At 44.5% G+C, this 26,584-nt stretch overlaps 1 protein-coding gene across 2 annotated transcripts in view; it reads right to left on the minus strand.

The window, feature by feature from the left end:
* Window positions 1–304: 304 nt before the first annotated feature.
* HDAC2 (histone deacetylase 2) overlaps window positions 305–26,584 on the minus strand; it is a 62,354-nt gene continuing 36,074 nt past the window's right edge. For both annotated transcript variants that reach the window (XM_038397045.2, XM_038397046.2), the window contains exons 7-14: window positions 26,161–26,253; window positions 25,963–26,071; window positions 23,025–23,165; window positions 11,655–11,763; window positions 10,096–10,226; window positions 8,726–8,881; window positions 948–1,005; window positions 305–683 (exon numbers count right to left, since the gene is read on the minus strand). In XM_038397045.2, the coding sequence (XP_038252973.1) occupies window positions 653–683; window positions 948–1,005; window positions 8,726–8,881; window positions 10,096–10,226; window positions 11,655–11,763; window positions 23,025–23,165; window positions 25,963–26,071; window positions 26,161–26,253 (828 nt within the window). In that variant the 3' untranslated portion in view covers window positions 305–652. The remainder of the gene's footprint in view (window positions 684–947; window positions 1,006–8,725; window positions 8,882–10,095; window positions 10,227–11,654; window positions 11,764–23,024; window positions 23,166–25,962; window positions 26,072–26,160; window positions 26,254–26,584) is intronic.

Genomic DNA, 26,584 nt, shown 5'->3' on the forward strand with positions numbered 1-26,584 from the left:
GTAAAAGGCATTTGTCCTGTTATACAATCCAACCAGGAGGTTTAGAGTTTTAACCTTCTGCTTCCAAATGTTACGCTCATACATCCAGGCCCAATGTCCCCGTACCTACTTTTCCACTATTTACTGTAAGTATAATAAGTACATCAGTCACTGTTTCACAGTCTATGTACTATGAGTCATTACAACATGCACAGATCAGTGTACGTACATATAGATTGTCCTCTTAAATCCCCCAGCAACTGACTGTTTATCTTTACTTTATATGGAAATGTTTTCTATATAATCCAATGATGGACAAAAGAGAAACAAGTACAATTTTTTTTAATAAAGATATAATTACAAAAAGGTAAAATCAGCTCAGGAAAGGCAAATTACTTTAATAGATCAGTTTAGACATTTAACATAATAACTCACATCCATTTTAAATACTATTACATAAAGCATGGTGAAGAAAGGAATTTCTGCTTCATAATTAGAAAACTCACAATACAACTTGCCAAAAACCAAAACAAAGCCGAATGAAAATAAATACAGTCCATGCCAAATAGTACAAAATGAAATCAGCAGTCTCTCTCAGCATGAAAAAACTCTTCTTTTAGTATTTTCCCACTCTAGTATTGTGTTCTGTAATTGGTGTGAGGCTATCTTTAATTCAAGGATTGCTGAGCAGTTCTGATTTCGCTCTGTTCAAAGGCAAAAGATATAGAACTATTAAACGGCATAATTTCATTTTGAGAGTGTCTTTTAGACTAGCTGTTGATAAAGATGCAATTAGAGCTCCCCATCACACATTTTAAAGTATTTTAGTACCTCCTGACACGGATTTAAACCTCACATTGATATATAGCCTTCTGTACAGAAGATATGTTAACTGTGGAAAAGCACTGAAAGTTAATGAATGTTCTCTAAAGCACAAACATTTTATAGTTTAGCACTGAGGGATTTACCCTTTGGTGTCTGTCTTTTCACCACTGCTGTCCTTGGATTTATCTTCCTCCTTAACATCTAAAAACAATTGAGAAAGAAAAACAGTGTCACACTTGAAATACTTGAAAGGACTCCAGAAACACAATCTAAAATAACTTTCTTAAGACTGAGGGAAAAAACCTTCAGGAACCTAGGCTGCTTATTTGCAAATTACATCTTATTAAATAAACAACACATCATCGCTTATGCCATCAGCTACACAGAACTTTTTTTCATTCACACTTCATTAGAGCTATACAAAATTACTGGCTTCAGGATTTGAAACCACAGTGGCAAAGATTTGAATTTAGAACAACACTCCTGGACTGCAAGTACTGTTTCAGTACCTATACAAACATGCATTTTAGATTATTAGATTTTTTTCTTCAGTATGACTGGAAAGAAAAAATGGTTGCCTACCTTTCATAACTGTTGTTCTTCGAGATGTGTTGCTTGTGTCCATTCCATTCTAGGCGTACACATGCCCACATGCATGGCTGGAGATATTTGCCTTAGCAGTATTCATAGGGCCAGCTGTGGCGCCCTCTGGAGCGTCCCACTCAGACTGCAGCATATCGGGCGCTGCCGGCCCTACGTCCTCTCAGTTCCTTCTTGCTGACAACTTCGACGGAGAGGCAGGAGGGTGGGTAATGGAATGGACATGAGCAACACATCTTGAAAAACAAGAGTTATGAAAGGTAGGTAACAGTTTTTCTTCGAGTACTTGTTCCTGTCAATTTCATTCTAGATGACTCACCAGCAGAATCAACGGAGATGGGCGTGGAGTTCATAGTCTTGCAGCTTGCAGCACTGCTCTGCCAAAGCCAGCATCGTCTTAAGCCTGCTGGATCAACACGTAGCAAGATGCGAACGTGTGGACGGACGACCAGGTGGAAGCCTGATAGATCTCTTGGATTGGCACCTGCGCCAGGAAGGCTGCTGATGACACTGTGCCCTAGTCGAATGACTCGTCACGATCGCCGGCAGCTTTGCCTTTGCAAGCTCATAGCAGTAGTGGATGCAAGACGAGATTCTCTGGGCTGACTCTGGGCAATCTTTCATCCTGTCTGCGACAGCAACAAACAACTGCATTGACTTATGGAATGGCTTCGTTCTATCAATGTAGAAGGACAGAGCCTGTCTGACATCCACGGTATGCAGCCTACATTCAGGACCGTATAGGGCAGCTACGACGTGAGTGCCCTGATATCAGACACCCTACGAGCTGAAGTTACAGCGACCAAGAAGGAAACCTTCCAGGAGAGCAGCAGGAGGGAGCAGGAAGCCAACGATTCGAAGTGGGGACCCATGTGCCTTGACAGCACAAGGTTCAGGTCCCAAGGGGGAACCAGATCCCGGACATGCAGGTAAAGGCACTCCAGGCCTTTCTGGAACCACACCATCATGGGATCGGCGAAGACCAACTGGTCTTGAAACAGAGGATGGAATGCCAAAACGGCCGCCAGATGTACCTTGACTGAAGATAGCAACAGGCCCTGGAGCTTAAAGTGTAGTAAATAGTCCAGGATGTCCTGCAGCGGGGCCTCTTCTGCACGAATGTGTCAGTCCAAGGACCAGCACGTGAACCACTTCCACTTTGCTAAAAAAAGTAGCCATGGTGGAAGGTTTCCTGCTGGACACTAGTGGAGCACTCCTGTTCATCCATACTCAGCCATGCAGCAGCCAAGCTGTCAAGTGCAGCGACGCCAGCTTCGGGTGCAGCAGGTTGCCGTGGTTCTGGGACAGCAGATCCGTCCTAAGAGGCAGCTGCAATGGGGTAGCTGCTGAAAGACTCAGCAGCATACTGAATTAGTGTTGATGAGGCCACCCTGGGGCTATGAGGATAATCGATGCTCTGTCTTGCTTCACTTTTAGTGTTATCTTGTGGATCAATGGTACCAGCGGGAAGGCGTACGTCAGCGCTCCTGACCATGGAATCAGGAAGGCATCTGACAGGGAGCCCTTGTCCCTGCCCTGAGGAGAACAGAATACGTGGCACTTTCTGTTCTACCTAGATGCAAACAGGTCCACCTGGGAGTCCCCCATCTGTGGGAGATTAGGCTGACCACCTCCGGATGAAGCGACCATCCATGGCGAGACGAGAAGGCCCTGCTGAGGTGATCTGCCAGGATGATCCTGGTTCCAGGCATGTGGGCAGCTACCAGATGAATGGCATACCACACACAAAAGTCCCAGAGGCTGAGTGCCTCCTGACAAAGGGCCGAAGATCTGACGCCGCCCTGCCTGTTGATGTAATACATGGTGGCTGTATTGTCAGTCAAAACCTACACCACCTTTCAGGTGGGGAAAGAAGCCTGGCCAGGTGAACCGCTCCAAGTTCCTGGACGTTGATAAGAAGGGCTAGATCATTTGGTAGCCAGAGGCCCTGAGTATTGAGCTTGCCCAAGTGGGCTCCCCAGGCCAGGTCTGATGCGTCAGAGGCCAGGGTGGGATACTGGGTCACAAAGGGAACCCCCTCCAACACCGACTCAGGGTCCAGCCACCAGTCCAAGGATGAGAGGACGTGGCTTGGTACCATGACCACTCAGTCCAGGGCATGCCTGCTGGGGCTATAGACTGAGGCCAGCCACGCCTGCAGAGGCCACAGATGAAGTCGGGCATGACTGATCAGGTATGTGCACATAGCCATCAGTTGCAGGCATGCGTGAGCTGTGGTGAGCGGATGGCTCTTTATGTGGGTGATCAAGTCCGACATGGCCTAAAAACACATTTCTGGAAGGAAGGCCCTGGCCTGCATGGAGTAGAGAACTGCTCCAATAAACTCTATGCACTGAACTGGCGTTAACGTGCACTTCTCTCTGTTTATTAACAGGCCCAGATAGTTGCAGATGGACTGCATCAGATCAAGGCTCCATTGCAACTGCTCTGGAGACCTGCCCCAGAAGAGCCAGTTGTTGAAATACAAGAAATTCTGAACCCCTTGACATCTCAGGTAAGCTGCTATGGTGCCACACATTTCGTGAACATCCTGGGGGCTGAGAACAGGCCAAAGGGTATCGCCGTGAACTGGAAGTGGTGCCTGGCTACTATGAAACACAGGAAACGTCTGTGCCCTGGGAACACGGAGACATGAAAGTAAGTGTCCTTTAAGTTGAGAGTGGCGTACCATTACCCTGGATCCAGAGAAGGAATGATAGAGGCCAGGGAGACCATGTGAAACCAACTTCTTGAGAGACTTGTTGAGGTGATTAAGGGCCAGGATGGGTCTGAGGCCCCTTTTGGCCTTCGGGATTAGGAAGTAATGGAAATAGAATCTTCTTCCTTCCACGTCCCGAGGAACTTCCTCTACAGTCCCCAAGCCCAGGAGCTTCTCAACCTCCTGAATGAGGAGTTGCTTGTGAGAAGCATCCCCGAAGAGGGACAGGAAAGTGGGGGGATGGGAAAGAGGGCCGGCCAAGAATCATAAGGTCTAGCCCCGAGCTACTACATTCAGTGGTCTGAGGTAAACTGCGGCCAGGCCAAGCTGTAGGGAGAGAGGTGGTTGAGGAAAAGGCGAGTAGGATCAGGTTGAGTAACTCGGATGTCGCTCTTGGGCGCACTCTCAAAATTATTGCTTCTGGCCCCCTGGGTGTTTGGTGGGGCCAGGCTGGGCTGGTGAGCAGGAGGAAGAAGGGCGACGACAACTAAAACTTACGGCCCTTGTAGATCCCTGATGCGTTTGCTAGGGTCTTGGAGCTGTTGGTGGCCAGAAGGGCTTCCTGGCTGATTGCGGCATATGCATGTCCAACGTGCGAAGGGTAGCCCTAGTGTCTTTCAACCTGTGCAGTCTGGGGCCTGTTTGATTGGAGAATGGACCAACTCCATCAAAAGGGAGGTCCTGGGTCGAGGCCCGCCATTTGGAGCCAGGAGCTGCGTCACACAACCACCGCGAATGCAACCACTCTTGCCGCCGAGTCCCATGCCATCTGCAGGGAACATCTGGCCACCACAGTACCTTCCTCCACTTGGATGCCAAACTCTTGGGCCAGACCCTGAGGGAGGGATTCCTGGAGATTCGTAAGACCATCCCAGAGATTAAGATTGTACCAGTGCCTGATGGTTCGCCACCCAGAATTGCAGGCTGGCAGTTGAATAACGTTTTTCTCCCAAATAAATAGAGGTTTTTTTTAGCCTCTGTTTTTGGGAGTCGAGGAGGTAGGAACCTGCTTGTCCTTCTCGTTGGCCATAGACACAACCAGCAAGCCTGGGGGTAGATGGGTGGGTATAAAGGTATTCAAAATCTTTGGCCGGCACAAAGTATTTTTTCTCTCCCCTTTTTGAGGTGGGAGGGATGGAGGAGTCTGTCTGTCACAGGGTCTTGGCTATTTTGAGGACTGCGTCAAAAGCAAGGCGACCTGGGTGGGCGCAGAGGCTGAGAGGACATTGAAGAGGGTGTCCTCCTGCTCTGCCATCTCCTGCACCTCGAGCCCCAACCTCTCAGCCATGCACCAGAGAAGAAAAAAAAAGTGGAGCACCCACAGGGACAGCACTCGAAGAAGAAGAGATGGTTACTCACCTTGTAGAGTAACTGAGGTTCTTCGAGATGTGTGTGTTTCCATGTGGGTGCTCCGTTGTAGGTGTTTGTGCACCCCTGCACTCGTAGTCGGAGACTTTTGGTAGCAGTGCCTGGTTGGGTCTCACATGCATGGTCCCTGCCTCACGCTGCTGCTGGAAGTTAACCGATACTATGATACCAACCCCCACTCAGTTCCTTCTCTACTGCAGAGACTAATAAGGAAACTCCAAAGTAGAGTGGAGGAGGGAGGGTAGTGGAGCACCCACAGGGACACATCTCGAAGAACCTTAGTTACTGCACAAGGTGAGTAACCATCTTTTCTTCTTCGAGTGCTGTCCCTGTGGGTGCTCCACTTTAGGTGACTTCAGAGCAGTGCCGTCTGATGGAAGGAGGGGCTTCGGCATTGAAGTCGTAACCTTCGATAGTACAGAGCATACAAAGGAGGTATCAGATGTTGCCTGTTGTTCTAAGACATAGTACTATCTAAACATATGGGCTGAGGCCCATGTAGCAACTCTACAAATGTTCGTGATAGGTACATTGTGCAGGGAAGCCGTGGGAGTCTGATAAGGCTCTTGTGGGATGTGAGTGAATCCCCAGGAGGGACTGGCAGGTGCACCAATGACAGAGTTTTGTGCGATTATGGATCTACTTGAGAAATCTTTGTTTAGAGATGGTGCTCCTTTTGGAGCAGTGATGGATAGAAACGGTACGGGTGATTTATGGGATGGTTTAATCCTGTCTATGCTAACAATGAAACTAAGTAACCGACTGTAACTAACTAACTACAAAGTAACGAGGCACTGCTGATTGCTCCTACTCGTAGCCAAGGGTGGTAGAGAAAGAACTAAGTGGGGGTTGGTCACACAGCGTTAGTTAACTGTCTGCAGTAGTGCGAGGCAGGGACCATACATGTGCAACCCAACTGGGAACTGCTACCAAAAGTCTCCGACTATGAGCACACAAATACACAAACGCGCACCCACAGGGACAGCACTCGAAGAAGGAAGGCTTGATGCTCCTGAAAGTCATCCAGTAGGCTAGCTCTGGAAGGTGCCGTGACCGCCTTGTCCAGGGACGACAAGGAAGACTGGACTGCTGGTGGAGATGCTGGGGTCTTGACCATCGTCGGAGAAGGAGGCTTAGGATTGGGCACAGGTTCCTCCATCCCGATCTCGGAACGTGCTTCCAGTACTGGGCCTGATGCGGCTGCTGACTGATGCTCTGATGTGGCCACCGAGGAGTGCTGTGAAGGGGGCATCGTCACAACCGGAATGCCCCATGTGCTCCAATACGGCCACTGCGTTGGCCACTGGCCATGCTACGACTGTGGTGCCGCAGATGAGGGAGCGGGCTTGTGCTCAATGACACCAATGGGACCTGGGTAATAGGCTGAACTGGTCCTCTGTACCGGAGGAACCACCTTCTAGAGACCAGGGAGGAGCCATAGATTCCTGTGTTTGCTTACAAGTCGTGGCTACCGGTGGTTTGAGCATTAGCTTGCTAAACCCAGGGTTGTGAGTTCAATTCCTGAGGGGGCCATTTGGGGCAAAAATTGGGGATTGGTCCTGCTTTGAGCAGGAGGTTGGACTAGATGATCTCCTGAGGTCCCTTCCAACCCTGATATTCTATGAATCTATGATCATTGACCAGGCGTAACTGATTTGTAATCATACCAAGGAGAGCGATAATGGTACCAAGGAGAGCGATAATAGTGCCAGGGAGACCGGCGAGAGAGTGAGCGGTGCCCAGGAATAATAAGGGGAGCAACGACCCCGTGCAGGTGAGTAGCGCCGTGGGGATCTGGATGCCAGCCTGGGCAACAGACGACGTGACTGGGACCTGCCCTTGGATTCTCGACACAGCGGCAAAGATCAGTGTCTTCTGTCTGGCAATCGGTGGTATTCCCCTGTCCCCTGACAGGTCTTAATAGTGGGCTTGCCATTCTGGGGACCCTTAGCCAGGTCCTGCAGCACCAAGGTAGTCATTGGAGCAGGTGGAGACCTGTGCTCTCTCTGCGCCTGGGGAGCCTGGTATGATGACGATGCAGGCATGGGTGTGGATCCCATACCGCTCCTCAGAGTCGGTGGTGGACCTTTAAGAGGGCTGGGAGTCCCAACCGGGCAGGCATGTTCGCATTGCCCCAGAGTAGCCTGGTGGGCAGGCCCAGGTCCCTTGGTAGATGATTCCTGGGCCTTCTTGCTTCGTGTCAGGGAGTGCTTCTTTGCCTTCTTCTTTGAAACCGGCAAACGGTGACGGAAGGAGCCAGGTGCTGGTGATGCGCTGCGCACAGAGACCGTGGCCCTTGGATGGACCTGCCTAGAAGGCTCGGAAGCTGGGCAGAGGGCAGACTCCATCAGGAGAGCCCTGAGGCAGACATCCCTCTCTTTTAGTTGCAGGGCCAAAAGTTTTTCAGATCCGGCACTGCTCCTTAACATGCGACTCCCCCAAGCACTTAAGGGTCACTCACAAGTATAGGCCTGTTGCAATCCGAGCAGGACTTAACCGCGCGAGACTGGGGCAAAGTTCCGGCTGGGACCCTAACACTTAACGACTACTTAACACTACTATATGCAAACTATGTACAAAGGTCCCAAGTCCAAGGAGGAGAAACTGCTAGCTCTTGCTAAGCAATAAAGGTACTTGGACCACCACAGGCAGTAAGATGGAACCGAGGGGGCATAGGGCGGAGCATGATTTAGAAGGTGCCACAGCCGGCCCTACGGGTACCGCTAAGGCAAAAATCTCTGACGACTGTGCCCACACCTAGAATGGAATCGACATGAGGAGAATGAACGTTTCAACAGCACATTAACTCTTTGTGCTAGTGGTTGTAGGATATCTTACTGTTAACAAAATTCACTTTTAAGAAAGGTGCAATCCTATAATGCAGCGTTTCCGAAATTTGGGACGCCGCTTGTTCAGGGAAAGCCCTTGGCGGGCGGGGCCGGTTTGTTTACCTGCTGCGTCTGCAGGTTCAGTCGATCGTGGCTCCCACTGGCCTCGGTTTGCTAATGCAGGCCAATGGGGGCTGTGGGATGCAGTGTGGGCCGAGAGATGTACCAGCCATCGCTTCCCGCAGCCCCCGTTGGCCTGGAGCGGCGAACCGCGGCCAGGGCAGGTAAACAAACTGGACCGGTTCGCCATGGGCTTTCCCTGAACAAGCGGTGTCCCAAGTTTGGGAAACACTGCTATAATGGGTTGGAAGGGAGAACACAATAATAAACGACATTATGCTCTTACCAGTTTTTTTGTCCTCCGTCTCTTTCTTGTCTTCTTCTATTCTGGCTTTCTTTGCTCCTTTCTTATGATCTGCAATGTTTCGTCGTCCACCCTCCCCTTCATCCTCCGAATCAGAGAATTCTTCATCACAGGCTATCCGCTTATCAGACGCTCGAACTAGTATTTAAAATTAAAAAGAAAGATTAAAGGAACTCAGAGCAAGCAGAAGGATAAAGTTTTACTGCAACAGATCTTTCAAAAAGGAATTAGTGTGAAACTGGTTTTCAGTAACTGGTTAGGAGACCAGCAGCAATTTGTCCTCTAATCAAAGGAAAAGAGAACTATGCCCAAAACATTTGAGGATACTCTGGGGTTACCTCTTAAAACATAATTATAAAGAAATGTTACAAAAACAAGTGAAAATCCAGTTATTTGGTATTGCTTAGTAAGTACTGAACAAATTCAGAAGCAAGATGATTAACTGCAGCAGGGAAAAAGGTGTTCTGATTACAACAGCTAGGCAACAGATTAAGATGACAAGAAGCAGCTGTGAAGCTACCACTACTGATATCACAAAGGTTAAATGAAGCAGTTGTCTCTTATGTATATTTAGAAATAATAAATATCAATCCTTACAATCATATGATCCATACAACTTAAACCTTATAATAAAAAACAAGTTAAACCTGCTGTGATTAATTCAGAAAGTGCTCTGACCACCCATCTCATATATCAAGTATCCAAGAATTCTTTTTAGATTTTTGAAAAATGATCTCTCATTTCACTACAGGAGCTATATTGATTCATTTAATAATACTGGTTTCTGTCTGTATTCACAAAAAGAAAAGGAGTACTTGTGGCACCTTAGAGACAGTCTCTAAGGTGCCACAAGTACTCCTTTTCTTTTTACTTAATAATACTGTTTCTGAAGGGACATGACATTCAAAATTTTGAGAGGCTGTAACCCATGTTCCCTTTGGGTTTGCTGTTGTTCTGGGCCAGATTTCCCAGCCTGGTCAAACTGTTCTTGTGGCAAATTTAGAACGAAAGGGAGCATCCCCGATGCTCCAGATTGTTGATCCAGCTAGAAGCCAGGTTAGACTAGACTTTGGCATATACCAGAACAGTCTATTGAGCTCAACTTGTAACCAGGTACCTACAGGCCCAAAGGGTCAAATGTCAGCATCTGGGGAGTGCCACACAATAGAAACACCCTGTCCTGGCCATGTCCTCACCATTCAGCTACTGGAAGGAAGTCTCTATGGGCAGGATCTTTCAACTGGAGTGGCAGAAAACAAATAACCAGAGGTGAGGATTTGGCCCTTTATGTTTAAAGTGGCCTTACTCCGGGGGCATATTCTAACAGGACACCCAAAGATAACATTTCCTACTCGAAATGCGTTTGTCTGGATCTTCTCCATCCTCATCTCCACTGTCTTCATGAACAGCATCCTCAGGAATGGCTTGCATCTGTACTCCAGGTGCATGAGGCAACATACGCAAGTTCTCAAATAAGCGCTGTCTGCAAGTGAAAATAGCCGATCGAAAAGTTGTTAAATATAGGGAGAGATGTAGCCTTTTCTGCAGTTTCTGGATATTTAATCATAAATGCAACCATTTTAAAGTTGACATTCTTCTATAGTTCTTCTGGTTAAACCAGTTCTATTGTGGAAAGAGTCAGGTTTCTCTTTTAAGAGGGGAGCAAGGCTCCACTTATTACAGGCTGGCCAGAAAAGTGGTAAATTCATACCATGCTGTTTACTAATGGCAACAAAGGATGTTATTTTACACAAAAGTTTAATGCCTAAAACTACAGTCATGACCAGACAGATTTCAGATGTTAACATTCTGCTACATCGCAACTAAACATTATAACCACCTGCTCCGTGGAGTGGTCATAAGAAACATGTTCTCATGCCCACAGTTGTTAGTTGGTCCCAACAATGTACAGAAAAAGTTTAGCTCAACTACATTTCAAGAAGGAAAAACAACACTTACTGATTTCTAATACAGAATGGAAGTGACTTTTTCATTCTTACAGATATTTAAATTGTTTTGTCACAATTGCTGAATTAAGAACAAAACATTAATGATACTCATAAGTCCTTACACATAACATGAATTATCTGAACAACATAAAAATATACTTCTGCAGGTTTGTTACTCAGAATAAAATGCTGGATGTTTCCTATGAATACAAACATAAGCCTTTAGCAGTGACCTACAGTGCTTTACAACTACTTTTAACATCCCAAATGATTTGCAGAATATGGCAAGACTTAAAATTACAAATACATTTTAGGATAATATTTGAAAATATTTCTCTTCCTATTCTGTGATTAATTCAGTTTTCTGGGTTTCCTCTGCTAGAATGGACATTACAAATTCCTAAAGCAGTTCTACTTTACTCTGCTTACAGGTGTTTGATGTCATAGAAAGAGAACCCTGAATTCAGATCACGGCGGATAAGCTTTTCCTACATTTTTAAACCTTTCATAGCAAATCTTCCCTCTATGTTCAAGCATGAAAGGCCTCATGTTAATGGAAATAAGACAGCTCTGCACCAGAAATGGAGGGCAATAGGATCTGAAGGCAGTTCTCAGGAGTGTCTGCAACTCGTGTTTTGTGCTGGCACAAGTCTTATCAAAAACAATCAAGATTAATGGTGCTTATTTTTAAAAAAATCAGTATCTTATTGGTAAAGACTACTCACACTACTTTATGACTTTAAACTGAATCTATGCTTCAAAAAGTAAGGCAAATCAAATCCATTTCCCCCTAAGTCATTAAAACCACCATCACTGGAAACACTGTGATCCTAAAACAGTACACTATAAATAAAAGTTGATAAAGATGAGGTTTGATTAGATAGGAAATTTATGAAGTATTTCCACCAACAAAAGACTGATTTTCAGACTTTCCATTCTCAAGGTAGGGAGCATCTACTTACTTGATCTTTTCCATATACTCTGGTGTGTTCTGGTTTGTCATATTTGATGGACTAATATGCAGTTTGAAGTCTGGTCCGAAATACTCAAAGTAGTCATTGTATGGTAACTCTTTAAAAAAAAAAAAAAAAAAAAGATTTCAGCCACCTAAAAAGCTTGTTTTTTAGGCAGCTTTTTATACAACTCATAGGCTGCATAACAGAACTTTAAACAACATACTGGCAAACTTCAGATATTGGATGAATATACAACTACAACTTATAATGCTTTTAAGTATAGTAGAAAACCACTATATAGTGTTTTCCCTTCAAGTTGCTCAACAAAGATGAAGGATGAACTAAAGTTTGCTGGTAGAGAATCCCTGGGATTCAGTCTGCATCCCAGGCATAAGAAACATTGAAATCTGGTAAATGAGACTCAGCAGAGAATGATTTCAATCCCAGTGAATGCAATATAGGAAATCTCAATGGAAAAATGAGATGTGATTTTTTTAGCCATAAAATAGGAAACAAATACTGGAACACTAACATGAGGTAATCCTTTACAGACAAAATGCCTAAGACTCCCATTGTTGGGAAGAAAAAGGTGATTAACTGAGGACAACTTACCATTTGCCATCTTCACTACAGTTGAAGTCAAACCTGAAAGGCTTATATCAGAGAGTGATCTCTATCAAGCACATATCAGAGATTTTTCTACTCATAAGGTCACAACATGATTAACCTGGGTATCAACCCACAGCATCAGTAACAGGGAATGGTTTACTATGAAAACTAAAATGTCTCCTGATGGGTAATTTAATTCTTGAGAATATATTGCCCATGCACCTCTGTAGAAGCAGGTGAAGTCTTGAATACCAAGGAAGTATGATGCATTCTATTTGCTATATACAATGGTCACATTTTCTTGTATAAACTATGGTAAGTACATAAGAGACCTCTTTAGGGATGAAGCAGTGTGCTATCTCCCAATGCCCTGGATTGCTTCATGAGAATCAAATCCTAGAGACAGACTCTCGGAAGAAAGCTTTGCGCAAAGAACTCCTCAGATGGATTCCAGATATCAGGCTGGCAGCAGGAGCTACTGAAATAAGTGGCCCAGGAGATTTAGCCACAAGGCTCAGAAGGGGTGCAGAGGAGAGAAGATATTTGCTCTTTGGGGTGCTAGGTCCAGTGTAAACATGTCTACAGCAGAGGTCAACTGCTTTATACAAGCATACATATACAACTGTTGCAGGTTAACTTCATTGTTACAGAAGTTGGGGGCTTCCGGTAGAGGTCTTCTCAGTCACCCAGCATAGGTTCAGGTATGGGATACAGAAAATCAGACATGACTTCTACCCCATTGTATGGGGTGTGCACTTAACGTGGAGGAGCGGGGGCATGCAAAATACAACCTCCTCCCAATCCCCCAACAGGGAATGCAAATTCATTGGCTAGAAACAGCATCCAGAGATATCCAGGTGGCTTCAGAACATTGAGGATTCCACAGTAGTTAGCCCAGAGTATGATTATGCAGGAGTGTTGGACCTGCACTACTAAAGAAAAGATACTGAGGGATGAATATACTGACACATCATCACTGCTGCACAGAGAAGCTCTGACAGAAAGTAAGCTGTAACAGGACAAGCATGGCAGTGAGAAATCTGAATGACCAAGGGACAGCTAGTACCTGGGAAAATTGGAGAGTCGCTTTTTTAATCTATGCAGATGTTATTTTGGAGACATATCTAGAAAAAGCCCAGTGTTGTTCAAATATATGGACTTAATCTGAAAGGCATTTAATACATTTGGAGGCATAGCTTGTTTTAACTGGGATGAGGAGCTTGGACTGAGGGCTGCAATGCAGACAGGAATCTGGTTGGACATATCACATCATACACCGTCGTTAGAGGGGATGACACCACAGAGGACAAGTGTTCAAACTGACAGTGGCCTATTTAGTCCTCTGAAAGCCCAACAGAGACCCCAGCCTTGTAATAACATTTGCTGGGCACTTAACGAAAATAGTTGTTTTTGGAACATCTGCAAATTTAGATGTGCTTGCAAGATGTGCTTCAGAGCCCCCAAGGCCTGCAACTGGTACAAATTACAGGGAAATCCCCAGTATGGTAAAAGACTGGGGGTAAATCCAGCTCGCCTTACATACCTCTGGGTCCAGGAACAGAGGGCAGAGGTGGTGGACCAGGAAAAGAGAGCAGAGCAGCTGGCAGTGGGGTGTTGGAAAAAGCTTTGTTTCCAGTTAAGCTTAAAGCATTAAGGGTACTCTCCTTGGGGACTATCCTAACAGGACAGATGGAAGAGTATTTTCTGTTTAACATTCCATATATGGGCTACGAAGTCATGTAATGTCCAAAAATTTGAAGTCAACAAATAAGTTGGTCACATTGTAAAGAAAAAGACCACAAAGGAAATAAGTTCTAAGAGTTGCAGGGCCATTCATTCATTTATCTGAGGAACCCTTAAGGTCTTCCCCTGGGCTTGGTTCTCCAGAAGATACCTAGAGAATATCACTTGTTTCACCACCTGTCACATCCATAGGGCAATTCAGTTAATGAAGTGATAGATTATGTTTAGTACACTGGTTTCAGAGTAGCAGCCGTGTTAGTCTGTATTCGCAAAATAAAAAGGAGTACTTGTGGCACCTTAGAGACTAACAAATTTATTAGAGCATAAGCTTTCGTGAGCTACAGCTCACTTCATCGGATGCATTTGGTGGAAAAAACAGAGGAGAGATTTACACACACACACACACACACACACACACAACATGAAACAATGGGTTTATCATACACACTGTAAGGAGAGTGATCACTTAAGATAAGCCATCACCAGCAGCAGGGGGGGGGAAAGGAGGAAAACCTTTCATGGTGACAAGCAAGGTAGGCTAATTCCAGCAGTTAACAAGAATATCAGAGGAACAGTGGGGGGTGGGGTGGGAGGGAGAAATACCATGGGGAAATAGTTTTACTTTGTGTAATGACTCATCCATTCCCAGTCTCTATTCAAGCCTAAATTAATTGTATCCAGTTTGCAGATTAATTCCAATTCAGCAGTCTCTCGTTGGAGTCTGTTTTTGAAGCTTTTTTGTTGAAGTATAGCCACTCTTAGGTCTGTGATCGAGTGACCAGAGAGATTGAAGTGTTCTCCAACTGGTTTTTGATTGTTATAATTCTTGACGTCTGATTTGTGTCCATTCATTCTTTTGCGTAGAGACTGTCCAGTTTGGCCAATGTACATGGCAGAGGGGCATTGCTGGCACATGATGGCATATATCACATTGGTAGATGCGCAGGTGAAGGAGCCTCTGATAGTGTGGCTGATGTGATTAGGCCCTATGATGGTGTCCCCTGAATAGATATGTGGACAGAGTTGGCAACGGGCTTTGTTGCAAGGATAGGTTCCTGGGTTAGTGGTTCTGTTGTGTGGTTGCTGGTGAGTATTTGCTTCAGATTGAGGGGCTGTCTGTAAGCAAGGACTGGCCTGTCTCCCAAGATCTGTGAGAGTGATGGGTCGTCCTTCAGGATAGGTTGTAGATCCTTGATGATGCGTTGGAGAGGTTTTAGTTGGGGGCTGAAGGCGATGGCTAGTGGCGTTGTTTTCTTTGTTGAGCCTGTCCTGTAGTAGGTGACTTCTGGGTACTCTTCTGGCTCTGTCAAGTACTGTCACGGCTAACCTGGTGGCTGAACTTTGTGACTTTGTCCTGACCCATAACTATTTCACATTTGGTGACAATGTATACCTTCAAATCAGCGGCACTGCGATGGGTACCCGCATGGCCCCACAGTATGCCAACATTTTTATGGCTGACTTAGAACAACGCTTCCTCAGCTCTCGTCCCCTAATGCCCCTGTCCTGTAGTAGGTGACTTCTGGGTACTCTTCTGGCTCTGTCAATCTGTTTCTTCACTTCAGCAGGTGGGTATTGTAGTTGTAGGAATGCATGATAGAGATCTTGTAGGTGTTTGTCTCTGTCTGAGGGGTTGGAGCAAATGCGGTTATGTCGTAGCGCTTAGCTGTAGACAATGGATCGAGTGGTATGATCTGGATGAAAGCTAGAGGCATGTAGGTAGGAATAGCAGTCAGTAGGTTTTCGATATAGGGTGGTGTTTATGTGACCATCGCTTATTAGCACCGTAGTGTCCAGGAAGTGGATCTCTTGTGTGGACTGGTCCAGGCTGAGGTTGATGGTGGGATGGAAATTGTTGAAATCATGGTCGAATTCCTCAAGGGCTTCTTTTCCATGGGTCCAGATGATGAAGATGTCATCAATGTAGCGCAAGTAGAGTAGGGGCATTAGGGGACGAGAGCTGAGGAAGCGTTGTTTTAAGTCAGCCATAAAAATGTTGGCATACTGTGGGGCCATGCGGGTACCCATCGCAGTGCCGCTGATTTGAAGGTATACATTGTCACCAAATGTGAAATAGTTATGGGTCAGGACAAAGTCACAAAGTTCAGCCACCAGGTTAGCCGTGACAGTACTTGACAGAGCCAGAAGAGTACCCAGAAGTCACCTACTACAGGACAGGCTCAACAAAGAAAACAACGCCACTAGCCATCACCTTCAGCCCCCAACTAAAACCTCTCCAACGCATCATCAAGGATCTACAACCTATCCTGAAGGACGACCCATCACTCTCACAGATCTTGGGAGACAGACCAGTCCTTGCTTACAGACAGCCCCTCAATCTGAAGCAAATACTCACCAGCAACCACACACCACACAACAGAACCACTAACCCAGGAACCTATCCTTGCAACAAAGCCCGTTGCCAACTCTGTCCACATATCTATTCAGGGGATACCATCATTGGGCCTAATCACATCAGCCACACAATCAGAGGCTCGTTCATCTGCGCATCTACCAATGTGATATATGCCATCATGTGCCAGCAATGCCCCTCTGCCATGTACATTGGCCAAACTGGACAGTCTCTACGCAAAAGAATGAATGGACACAAATCAGACGTCAAGAATTATAACATTCAAAAACCAGTTGGAGAACACTTCAATCTCTCTGGTCACTCGATCACAGACCTAAGAGTGGCTATCCTTCAACAAAAAAGCTTCAAAAACAGACTCCAAGGAGAGACTGCTGAATTGGAATTAATTTGCAAACTGGATACAATTAATTTAGGCTTGAATAGAGACTGGGAATGGATGAGTCATTACACAAAGTAAAACTATTTCCCCATGGTATTTCTCCCTCCCACCCCACCCCACCCCCCCACTGTTCCTCTGATATTCTTGTTAACTGCTGGAATTAGCCTACCTTGCTTGTCACCATGAAAGGTTTTCCTCCTTTCCCCCCCCTGCTGCTGGTGATGGCTTATCTTAAGTGATCACTCTCCTTACAGTGTGTATGATAAACCCATTGTTTCATGTTCTCTCTATATGTGTGTGTGTGTGTGTGTGTGTGTGTGTGTGTGTGTGTGTAAATCTCTCCTCTGTTTTTTCCACCAAATGCATCCGATGAAGTGAGCTGTAGCTCACAAAAGCTTATGCTCTAATAAATTTGTTAGTCTCTAAGGTGCCACAAGTACTCATTTTCGTTTAGTACACTATTTCCCTATGATGAGGCTGTGCACATAGTTAGGACTTGTGGCCCAGGCGTTGCTGTCAGCAAACTGACATGAAATCATCTTTTCTATTGCTACTAGTTCCAAAGGGAAAGATGCACCTTTTGTGTTTTGTTCTGAGAGTAAGTCTTATTTTGGTAAGTAGCTCCCCATGGGATGTTCCATGCTTGGCATTTGAAAAATTTCAGCACAATGTTGGAATCGGTGATTGCACGGGAGCCTGATTTACAGCATGAGATACACTACTTAGCTAACTTTTTGTTTGCAGGCAGGTCAAATTCTGAGGAGTGCGCTAGCCTGCTGGCCACATTCTAGACCCTGGCTGATAAACCGGGGCACCTCTGAAGCTGAAAAAAGAGGCACCCCTCTACTAAGCTGATCCACCTTGGGCCTGAGTTAGACATGTGGACTATGGTATATGCAGACTTGCCTAAGATAAGTGGGAGAACTTCTGGGATTGATTGTCAAGGCAAGAGTAGCTAAGAAGGTTACGCTGTGGGAGCTGCAATCTATTAATGGGCATTTTAACTTTGCTTGCTGAGCAGTGGCCCCAGGGCAGGCATTTTGCATCTATTAGCGGCCACCATAATAATATCAAAAGCCAACTGTTTAATAAGAGTTAATAAAATGATTGAGTATTTAGGAGTGTGGGAACAGCTTGAGTAATTTTAACAGAGTATCTCTTTGGAGGGAGGAACAGATAATAGGGGCAGATTTAAAGGTTCACTCAGATGCATTGGGAGGAAAAGATTTCAGGGTATTTTACCAAGGCAGGTGCTGTGCCCATAAACAGTCCCCCAGTTGGACACAAACTGGAATAGTAAAGGATACAACATTCCTTGAATTCTTTCCTATTTCAGTGACAGTGCTCTTTGGGGAATGGATTTTACAAACTGTTTCTCCAAAGGTGGAGTGGCAACATGGCAGAGGTACATATCAATCACCAGTCCCCTACATTGCCCAGGGTTATGAGGCTAAAGGTCTATACTAGTGTTTAAACTTTAACATGCTACAAAACATGTACCTGAGGTTGACAATGGTGTTGCAGATTCACTGTCCTAACTTTCGGACCTGGCACTGGGAGCCCACAAGGAACCCGCATAGATGCTGATAGCATTCTGGTATTGTGGTGTATGATAGCTCTTGGGGCTGTATGAAGATCAGTAGTACCACAAACATTTAGGGCTTCATGACAGGTATTTTAGCAGTTTTGTGCAATTTCAGAGGAGGGAGGGCCTGTCTATGATATGGCACATTCCAGAGGATCAGATACGTCAGGTACATGGAGTCATTGGCAACATGTGGTCTGGCATCATCTACCATTTCCAGTCATACCTCAGACCTTACATTTGCCAGTAGGATTAGGGAATACCCAAATCTTTGTGATTGATTCTTATTTCAAGATGTCACTGTTCAGACACTTAACAGATCTGGGGCAAGTTCTCAACAAAATATGCAAAAGTGGACAGGAGGTGGCCTTGTTCAAGGCTGCATTCCTAGTGGTGTTTTTTTTTGTTTGTTTTGTTTTGTTTTTTTGAGTTTTTAGAGTCAGAAAATTAGTGCCTGAGTCAGTGAGAGATACTCCAGGAAGGGCTTTGAATGGAAGGATTTACAGTGGGAGGTATGAAAGGTCATCCAAACCTTGAGGATCTCAAAAACAGATCTAGGCAGGCAAGGAGAGTCCATAATACTACAGTAGGGTAGTGAGGCAAGGATTTGCTTAGTAGAAGCACTGAAGGAATTATATAGCAATGAGACCAGCTGGAGACAGGCTCCTCTTTATTCATGGGCCCCTCATAACATACCAATTTGTTATAGTTTTAAGAAAGGGGCTTACAAAGTTGAATTTCCATCCATTCTGGATGGGGGCTGTGACAGCTGTGGCTCGGTTAGAGTGATTCAGGCAACTGGACAATGGCATTCAAATGCGTACAGGACATATGTGAGACCCAAAGCAGAGAATTGGAGCTAGTTTTGCTGTTTCAGAATCATGCAAACAGACCAAATTAGCAGTGGTGTGATCTGCAGGCACAGTATTGTACACTAGGAGCATAGTCAGGGCTTCTGGGTCATCTGGAGGATCACAGCTGGGTCTAGGTAGTGAGTCAATCCTGAGCTGACATGGAAGGAGGGGCATGCTCGGGACCAGCCAACAGCCCTTGCACACTCTTTGGCAGCCCAGGAGCAGGAACCAGATGTGATTATTGTTCACCTCTGTGAAAACGATTCAGGATGGTATAAGGGGGTTGACCTGATAAATAGAACAAAGAGGGGCTTCGGGCAGACAAAGGATTTTTCCCCCAGGGGTGATGATTATTTGGTCTGACATATTGGGTGCAGGGCATAACAGGGAGCAGTGAAGCTTCCAAAGGTGAATAAGACCAGGAGGAGTGTAAATAGGAAGGTGGCTAAATTCATACATAAACACGCCCCCTTGGTTATTCCACATCTGGACATATCTTACTGGGCACCCATGTTATTCAGGGTGGATGGGGTACACCTATCCAATTGGGAGGCAGATTTATTTTTGTCCAATATTTAGGAAGGAATCAGTGAATATCTAGGAACCTGCCAGAGGTTGGGGGAGGTAGCCAAGCATAACTTGCACATGTGCTTGCACACTTGCATAATTTGTCCAGTGCAGGAACTTGTTATGGAAGGGGTACAATCTTTGTATAAAAGGGAGTGGGAAAGGATGTAAAGGAAAGCATCCCTTAAGGGAGCTAAGGTGGGGGTTGGAGCTCCTACATGTTACAGCAGGGACCAAATCCCCCCTCCTGCTCTCGCCCCTTTAATCCTCTGACAAGGGAGGGCAGCTGGGACCACGCTGAGGCTTATGTAGAAAAGATTAAGAAAAATTATTATGACCTGCACTGTACAGTTTATTTTTCGGTACTCCCAGATATTTTAACTGAATAAAGTTGCAGCCTAATTAAACCACATCCCTTGCCTTCTGTTTTTCTTCCAGCATGGCCAGACAATGAATCTACAACCCCGCAGCTTAAGAATCACTGTTGTCTGGGCAACGAGAGTCAGCAGAGAATGAAACACAGAACATTTAAGAATGAAAAGCATTGAAATCAATTGTTTCTGTTTACGCAGAAAGGGGCATGAGTGTGTTTGGGAAGCTTGAGGGGAGAAAGCAAGTCTTTTTAAGGACAAGATTGAAAAGATCGTGGATAGGACGCGTTTTGGGCTTGTTAGCCTCTTAGAGTCGTTGAAAGGGAACTCAGAGCTGAGTGTACATGGATCATTCCTTTAACTCTTCCGATAGTGTGGGTAAGGTTGCATATATCTTCTGTAGTGGTACTATCTTTTCTACCGAAAGGAAAAAGATGCACTATTACAGCGTTTAGAAAAGTATTATCCTGAATAGAAAAATCTGAGGTGAAAAGAACCTGAGGACTACAAATACCAACAAAAAAAGCTAAGAGCAATGTGAAGGAAGAATGCATTGCCTATACTGGCTGAATGGGATCACTTCACACGCCAAGACAATACAACAAAAAAAAAAATCTCAAAAGACAGAAAACAGTAATCACTCTGTTCCTTCAATTGCTTTTGAGTAACAGAGGATGAAGCAGAGGAAGAGTAGAATGTAAAGCGTGTTTCCTGGAGGCTTCAGAAGATACAGGACAGAATCTTCTTTCAGGAATAACTAAGTCAAGAGTAATTCTACTGAAGTCAGTGAACAGAAATGAGAGAATCTAGCATAAAATGTCTAGTAAGAAAAATGTTGGAATTAGCAAAACTTTCCAAAAACTGAGAGGAAAAAGGCAAACGACCAAGCCAACAAATAATTTTGAAATTTTACTATTAGTCATTCCAAATGTGGTCTGAAAGATACATTGGCCCAAGTAAAGACTGTTGAAACTTCTGGGGTGTCTATCTCAGGGTTTTATACTGCCGCCCATCACCATAGTATCCGAGTGCCTTCCATGAAAAAATCAATACCAACAGTAAAGTCCCTAATGTGGGTACAATGGAAGAGTTGCAATCCAGACATTTATGGTTTAAAATGTCAAAGGTAGCTTCATTTAACAAAAGTGAAAAAACAGCATATTTGTTTACACCAGTGGCTCTCAATCTTTCCTGATTACTGTACCCCTTTTAGAAGTCTGATTTGTCTTGGGTACCCCCAAATTTCACTTAAAAACTACTTGCTTACAAAATCAGACATAAAAATACAAGTGTCGCAGCACGCTATTATTGAAAAATTGCTTACTTTCTCATTTTATAAACTGGGGATGCATCACTTGGAAGTAACAGAGGAGGAGAAGGACCTCGGCGTATTGGTTGATCACAGGATGACTATGAGCCGCCAATGTGATATGGCCATGAGAAAAGCTAATGTGGTCTTGGGATGCATCAGGTGAGGTATTTCCAGTAGAGATAAGGAGGTGTTAGTACCATTACAAAATGCACTGGTGAGACCTCATCTGGAATATTATGTGCAGTTCTGGTCTCCCATGTTTAAGAAAGATGAATTCAAACCAGAACAGGTACAGAGAAGGGCTACTAGGATGATCCAAGGAATGGAAAACTTGTCTTATGAAAGGAGACTCAAAGAGCTTGGCTTGTTTAGCCTAACCAAAAGAAGGCTGAGGGAAGATAGGATTGCTCTCTATAAATATATCAGAGGGATAAATACCACAGAGGGAGAAGAATTATTTAAGCTCAGTACCAATGTGGACACACGAACAAATGGATATAAACTGGCCATCAGGAAGTTTAGACTTGAAATTAGACAAAGGTTTTTAACCATCAGAGGAGTGAAGTTCTGGAACAGCCTTCCAAAGGAAGCAGTGGGGGCAAAAGACATATCTGGCTTCAACACTAAGCTTGATAAGTTTATGGAAGGGATGATATGATGGCATAGCCTAATTTTGGCAATTAATTGATCTTCAACTATTAGCGGTAGATATGCCCAATGGCCTGTGATTCAATGTCAGATCGGGTGGAATCTGAGTTACTACAGAGAATTCTTTCCTGGGTGTCTGGCTGGTGAGTCTTGCCCACATGCTCAGGGTTTAGCTGATTGCCATATTTGGGGTCGTGAAGGAATTTTCCTCCAGGTCACATTGGCAGAGACCCTGGGGGTTTTTGCCCTCCTCTGCAGCGTGGGGCACGGGTCACTTGCTGGAGGATTCTCTGCACCTCAGAGTCTTTAAACCATGATTTGAGGACTTCAACAATTCAGACAGAGGTTAGAGGTTTGTTACAAGAGTGGGCGGGTGAGATTCTGTGGCCTGTTTTGTGCAGGAGGTCAGACTAGACAATCACAATGGTCCTTCTGACTTTAAAAGTCTATGATTCTATTATTTTTACCATATCATTAATTAATCAATTGAATATAAATATAGTACTTACATTTCAGTGTACAGTATATAGAGCAGTATAAACAACTTATAGTCTGTATAAAATTTTAGTTTGCACTGACTTCACTTGTGGTTTTTATGTAGCCTGTTGTAAAACTAGGCAGATATATAGGTGAGTTGATGTATTCCCTGGAAGACCTCTGCATACCCCCAGGGGTATGCATACCCCCTGTTGACAAAAGTATCAGACTCAAGGTCTAAGAGATTAAAACAAAGTTGCACATACCAGAACTACATTAAGTTCCTAAGGGATGCTGGATTTTAGGTGATGAAAAATTTATTTGCTACCCATCCATCATGAACTGGATTAATAAGTTTAAGAGTAAGTTTGGTTCTGATAATATGCGATAGAAAGCAACTTCACAATTCTTATGAGAGAGTTTAGACAGAAGAATATATTTCAGAATTAATATTTACCATTAGGAATTTCACAATCTAAGGCAACAGCAGTCTCATATGTCCAACATCGAGCAACATTACGAATAGTATATCCTCCTCCTCCTAGCATCAGCAGTGGCAAGTTAAAAGTTTTTACAACCTCCACACATTTAGCATGACCTACCAAAAAGATTAAAAAGCAAATTAAAAAAATAAACAAACTTAATTTCTAGTCAAAAAGTCAGATGAACCTAATTAAAATGAAAGAGTGCTAGAATTAAACTTCAGTACAGCACTTTTAGCTCTTAGCTGAATTAATCTCATTTGAACAAAAATAGTGTCAGGATTGGTAAATGAGAAATGGACAGAACCTGTGGCACAATATTTCCATCTTAACATTTTCTCCTACTTTGCATTAACACCTTTGCAATTCTCTTTTCCAAAAAGTTGTCTTTTTTATAACTCATATAGGCATGCAAGGACAAATCTAGGGCCAGATTCTTGGATCAGCGCAGAGCAGGAGCCAGGAAGGAGCAGGCTGCACTTATGTGATCCTCCCTGGTTCCATATTGACCCCAGCACACTTTAGAGCAGCCGTTGAGCTGCTCTGGAGTATACTAACTGATTAGATTCCCAACGAGCCATATGGCAGTGAGAAAACATCAGTTATGCGGACAAAATCTCCATCTAGGGAGAAACAGCTACTTTCTAGATCTTTAGTGCTGCTGGAATATCACAGAATGGACCATACCACAGTTCAGGATCTGGCCTTCACTCAGTGATTACTTTGAGGATAGTCTTGTGGTTGGGTATTGGACTGGGAATTGGGAGATGTGGGCTCAGTTTCCAGCTCTCCTGAAAACTTTGGGTGTGAACTTAGATAAATCAATTGGGGTGGGATTTTCAAAAGCATCTAAGACAATGGTTCTCAAATCAGGGGTCCGCTGCAGAGCCTTTTGGGGAGGGAGGGGGAGGAGCACAGTGCCCCCCATAGGGCTAAAGCCCTGAGCCCTGGCGCCCTCATAGGGCTGAAGCTAGGAGCTGAATCTTGGAGCCCAGAGATCCAGTGCCACTGTGGAGCTCGAACCTTGGTGCTCCCCACGGGGCTAAAGCTGGGAGCTGCAGGGCTGAAGCCCCAGTGCTCCCGTGGGGCAGAAGCCCCAAACCCAATGGGCGGAGTTGGGAGGGCAATGTCCCTCCCCACAAACTACAGTACCTTAGCCAGAGAGAGCCAGTTCTGGGGCAGCTCCATGCCCCACCCACCTTCTCTCCACCAAACCCCTGGCTAGATCAGAGGCTGGAAACTGGAGCTAGGCAGTGCAGGGCATCTGCTGCTCTGGCAGGTGCCATGGAGTGGGCTGCCATGGCAGTCCCCTGTCTCATGGGGTTGTGGTTGATCCTCAGCTCCCTTTGACTCCTCGTGCAGCCAGTAATAGCCACCGAGGCAGGGGGACCCAGCTTCAAGGCTGACAGAGTCCTCATGGAGCAGCGACTACAGGTGGGGGGGATCCTGCCAGCACACAGCCCCTAGCAACCTCACTGCCTGAACACACTCCCAGCTACCCCTCTCCCTGCACCCTGAGCTACCTCCTGCAAGCACCCTGAACTACACAGCCTGCACATAGCCCCTAGCTACCTCCTGCCAGCACCCTGAGAAGTTTTCAAACTCTTTAAGCTGCGCTCCCCCAGTTTGACTTATAATTTTTGGTTGCTCTCCCCCCACTCCAAAAAGCCCCAAAAGCCCCAATAGGCAGAGGTGAGTCAGAGGTTGGAGGTGCTACTCCCTACCCGGGATCTGCCCCACCCCACGAAAAGAAGTCAAACTACGCCAATGCCCGAGGCCCCCCCCTCGACCCACCCCCAAGTTCCCCCATCCTCCGCTGGGCCTTGGAGTTTACACAGCATGTTGGGGGGCCTCAGAAAGAAAAGGTTGAGAACCCCAAATCTAAGAGACTTACATCTTTCAAGGGAGCTTGTGTTCCTAAGTATGTATTTAGCTAAACCTTTAAGAATTGTCACCTTAAAGAAAATTGAGATGATTCAAATAAGTTTGAAGTATGTAACAGTAGTCACTAACATAATGAAACAGTTGTCAATATAACTTTTTCTCTCGTTAGAAAAGCATACTGACAGAATTCAGTATCAAAAGAACATTACTTCTCCCCATTTTGCTAATACTAACATATAATTTTAGTTGTAGAGACTGAGGAAGCTTTTTTTTAATTATTAAAATCAAGGGAGTTCTGGGAAATTTAATAATGTGGACAAATGTTAAAGTAAGGCACAGCACATCTTAATTTACTAGCAAAAGTCAGTGCTGCAACTAATATTCTCAATTCAAGAAGACAGCTAATTGGCATACTGATAAAGTATTCACAGTTAAATATAGCTAGTCACATCACAAAGTGACCTCACAATTGTAGACTATGTACATTACAGAAATTTAAATTCAGCATAAGACTGCAGAAATCATACATTTGGTCTATTACCCCACAACCTAAAGCTGAGCCACACAGCTATGGAAAAATGAGGGAAGCCCAAGGAGTTCCAAGCCAAAAGGAACTAAAGAGACAACGGCAAAATAAAAAGGGAGGAAGAAATGAGACTAGGAAGAATAAGATAATGCATAAAAATCTAAAGAAGAAATGGTCATGAAAAGGTGGGAATGCAAGTTGCTTAATTTTAGTAAATGGATGTGGGTGGGAGAGAAAAAACAATCGTGTCTCTCTCTTTGGCTACCAGTCTCATTCATGACAACAGGCGGTGAATTGGACTGGTGGCCAGAAGAGAACTAATATCCACTGACTTAACTTGCCAACTTCACTATCAATAATATTTTGTGAGAGAGAGAGAGAGAGAGAGAGAGATTGATCTGGAGAATGAAAACTCCCTTCTCCTAAATAAAAGTTAATCAAACCCATGCATTCTACCTAACAGGCATTATTGTGAATCTGTGAGCATTTTTCTCTATTGTTACCTTTGACAGTAAGATTAAAACACCCCAACCTGTCACCAGATAATGAATCTGCTCCACACTGCAATACCACGGCACTAGGCTGGTACATCTCCATCACTTTGGATATGATCTATATATAAACAATATAAAATAGCAAATCTTAAATTCAACCTCACAACAACCAAGCAGCTTTTGAAATAGGATTTACACAATACTCACTGGCTTGAATATCTGTCCATATGATTCATCATCTATACCATCTCTCATTGGAAAATTAACCGCATAGTATTTGCCTTTCCCGGCTCCAATATCCTACAAAGGAAGTTGACAAATATACTATTACTAAAGAAGACAATGCTTACCAAATCATAGTAAATCACATGTCTTAAAATATGTGTTATTATTCAGAAAAAAAAGCAGCTTGCTTAAATTCCCTATTCTTCTACAAAATGATTCTGAAGCACAAAATGTATATGCCAAAATTAAAATGGAGAAAGTGTATCATCCCCAATATATTGATTTTTTTAAAATTTAATGATTAAGAGAGCAAAAGTATATTTATATGTTCCTCCATAAAAATGGAAGCTTTTAAAATAGAAGAGAACCTGTACTTGCATATTGGAAGGGAGTAACCAGCCACATG

The sequence above is a fragment of the Dermochelys coriacea genome, chromosome 3 (assembly GCF_009764565.3).
Source record: "Dermochelys coriacea isolate rDerCor1 chromosome 3, rDerCor1.pri.v4, whole genome shotgun sequence".
NCBI lineage: Eukaryota > Metazoa > Chordata > Testudines > Dermochelyidae > Dermochelys > Dermochelys coriacea.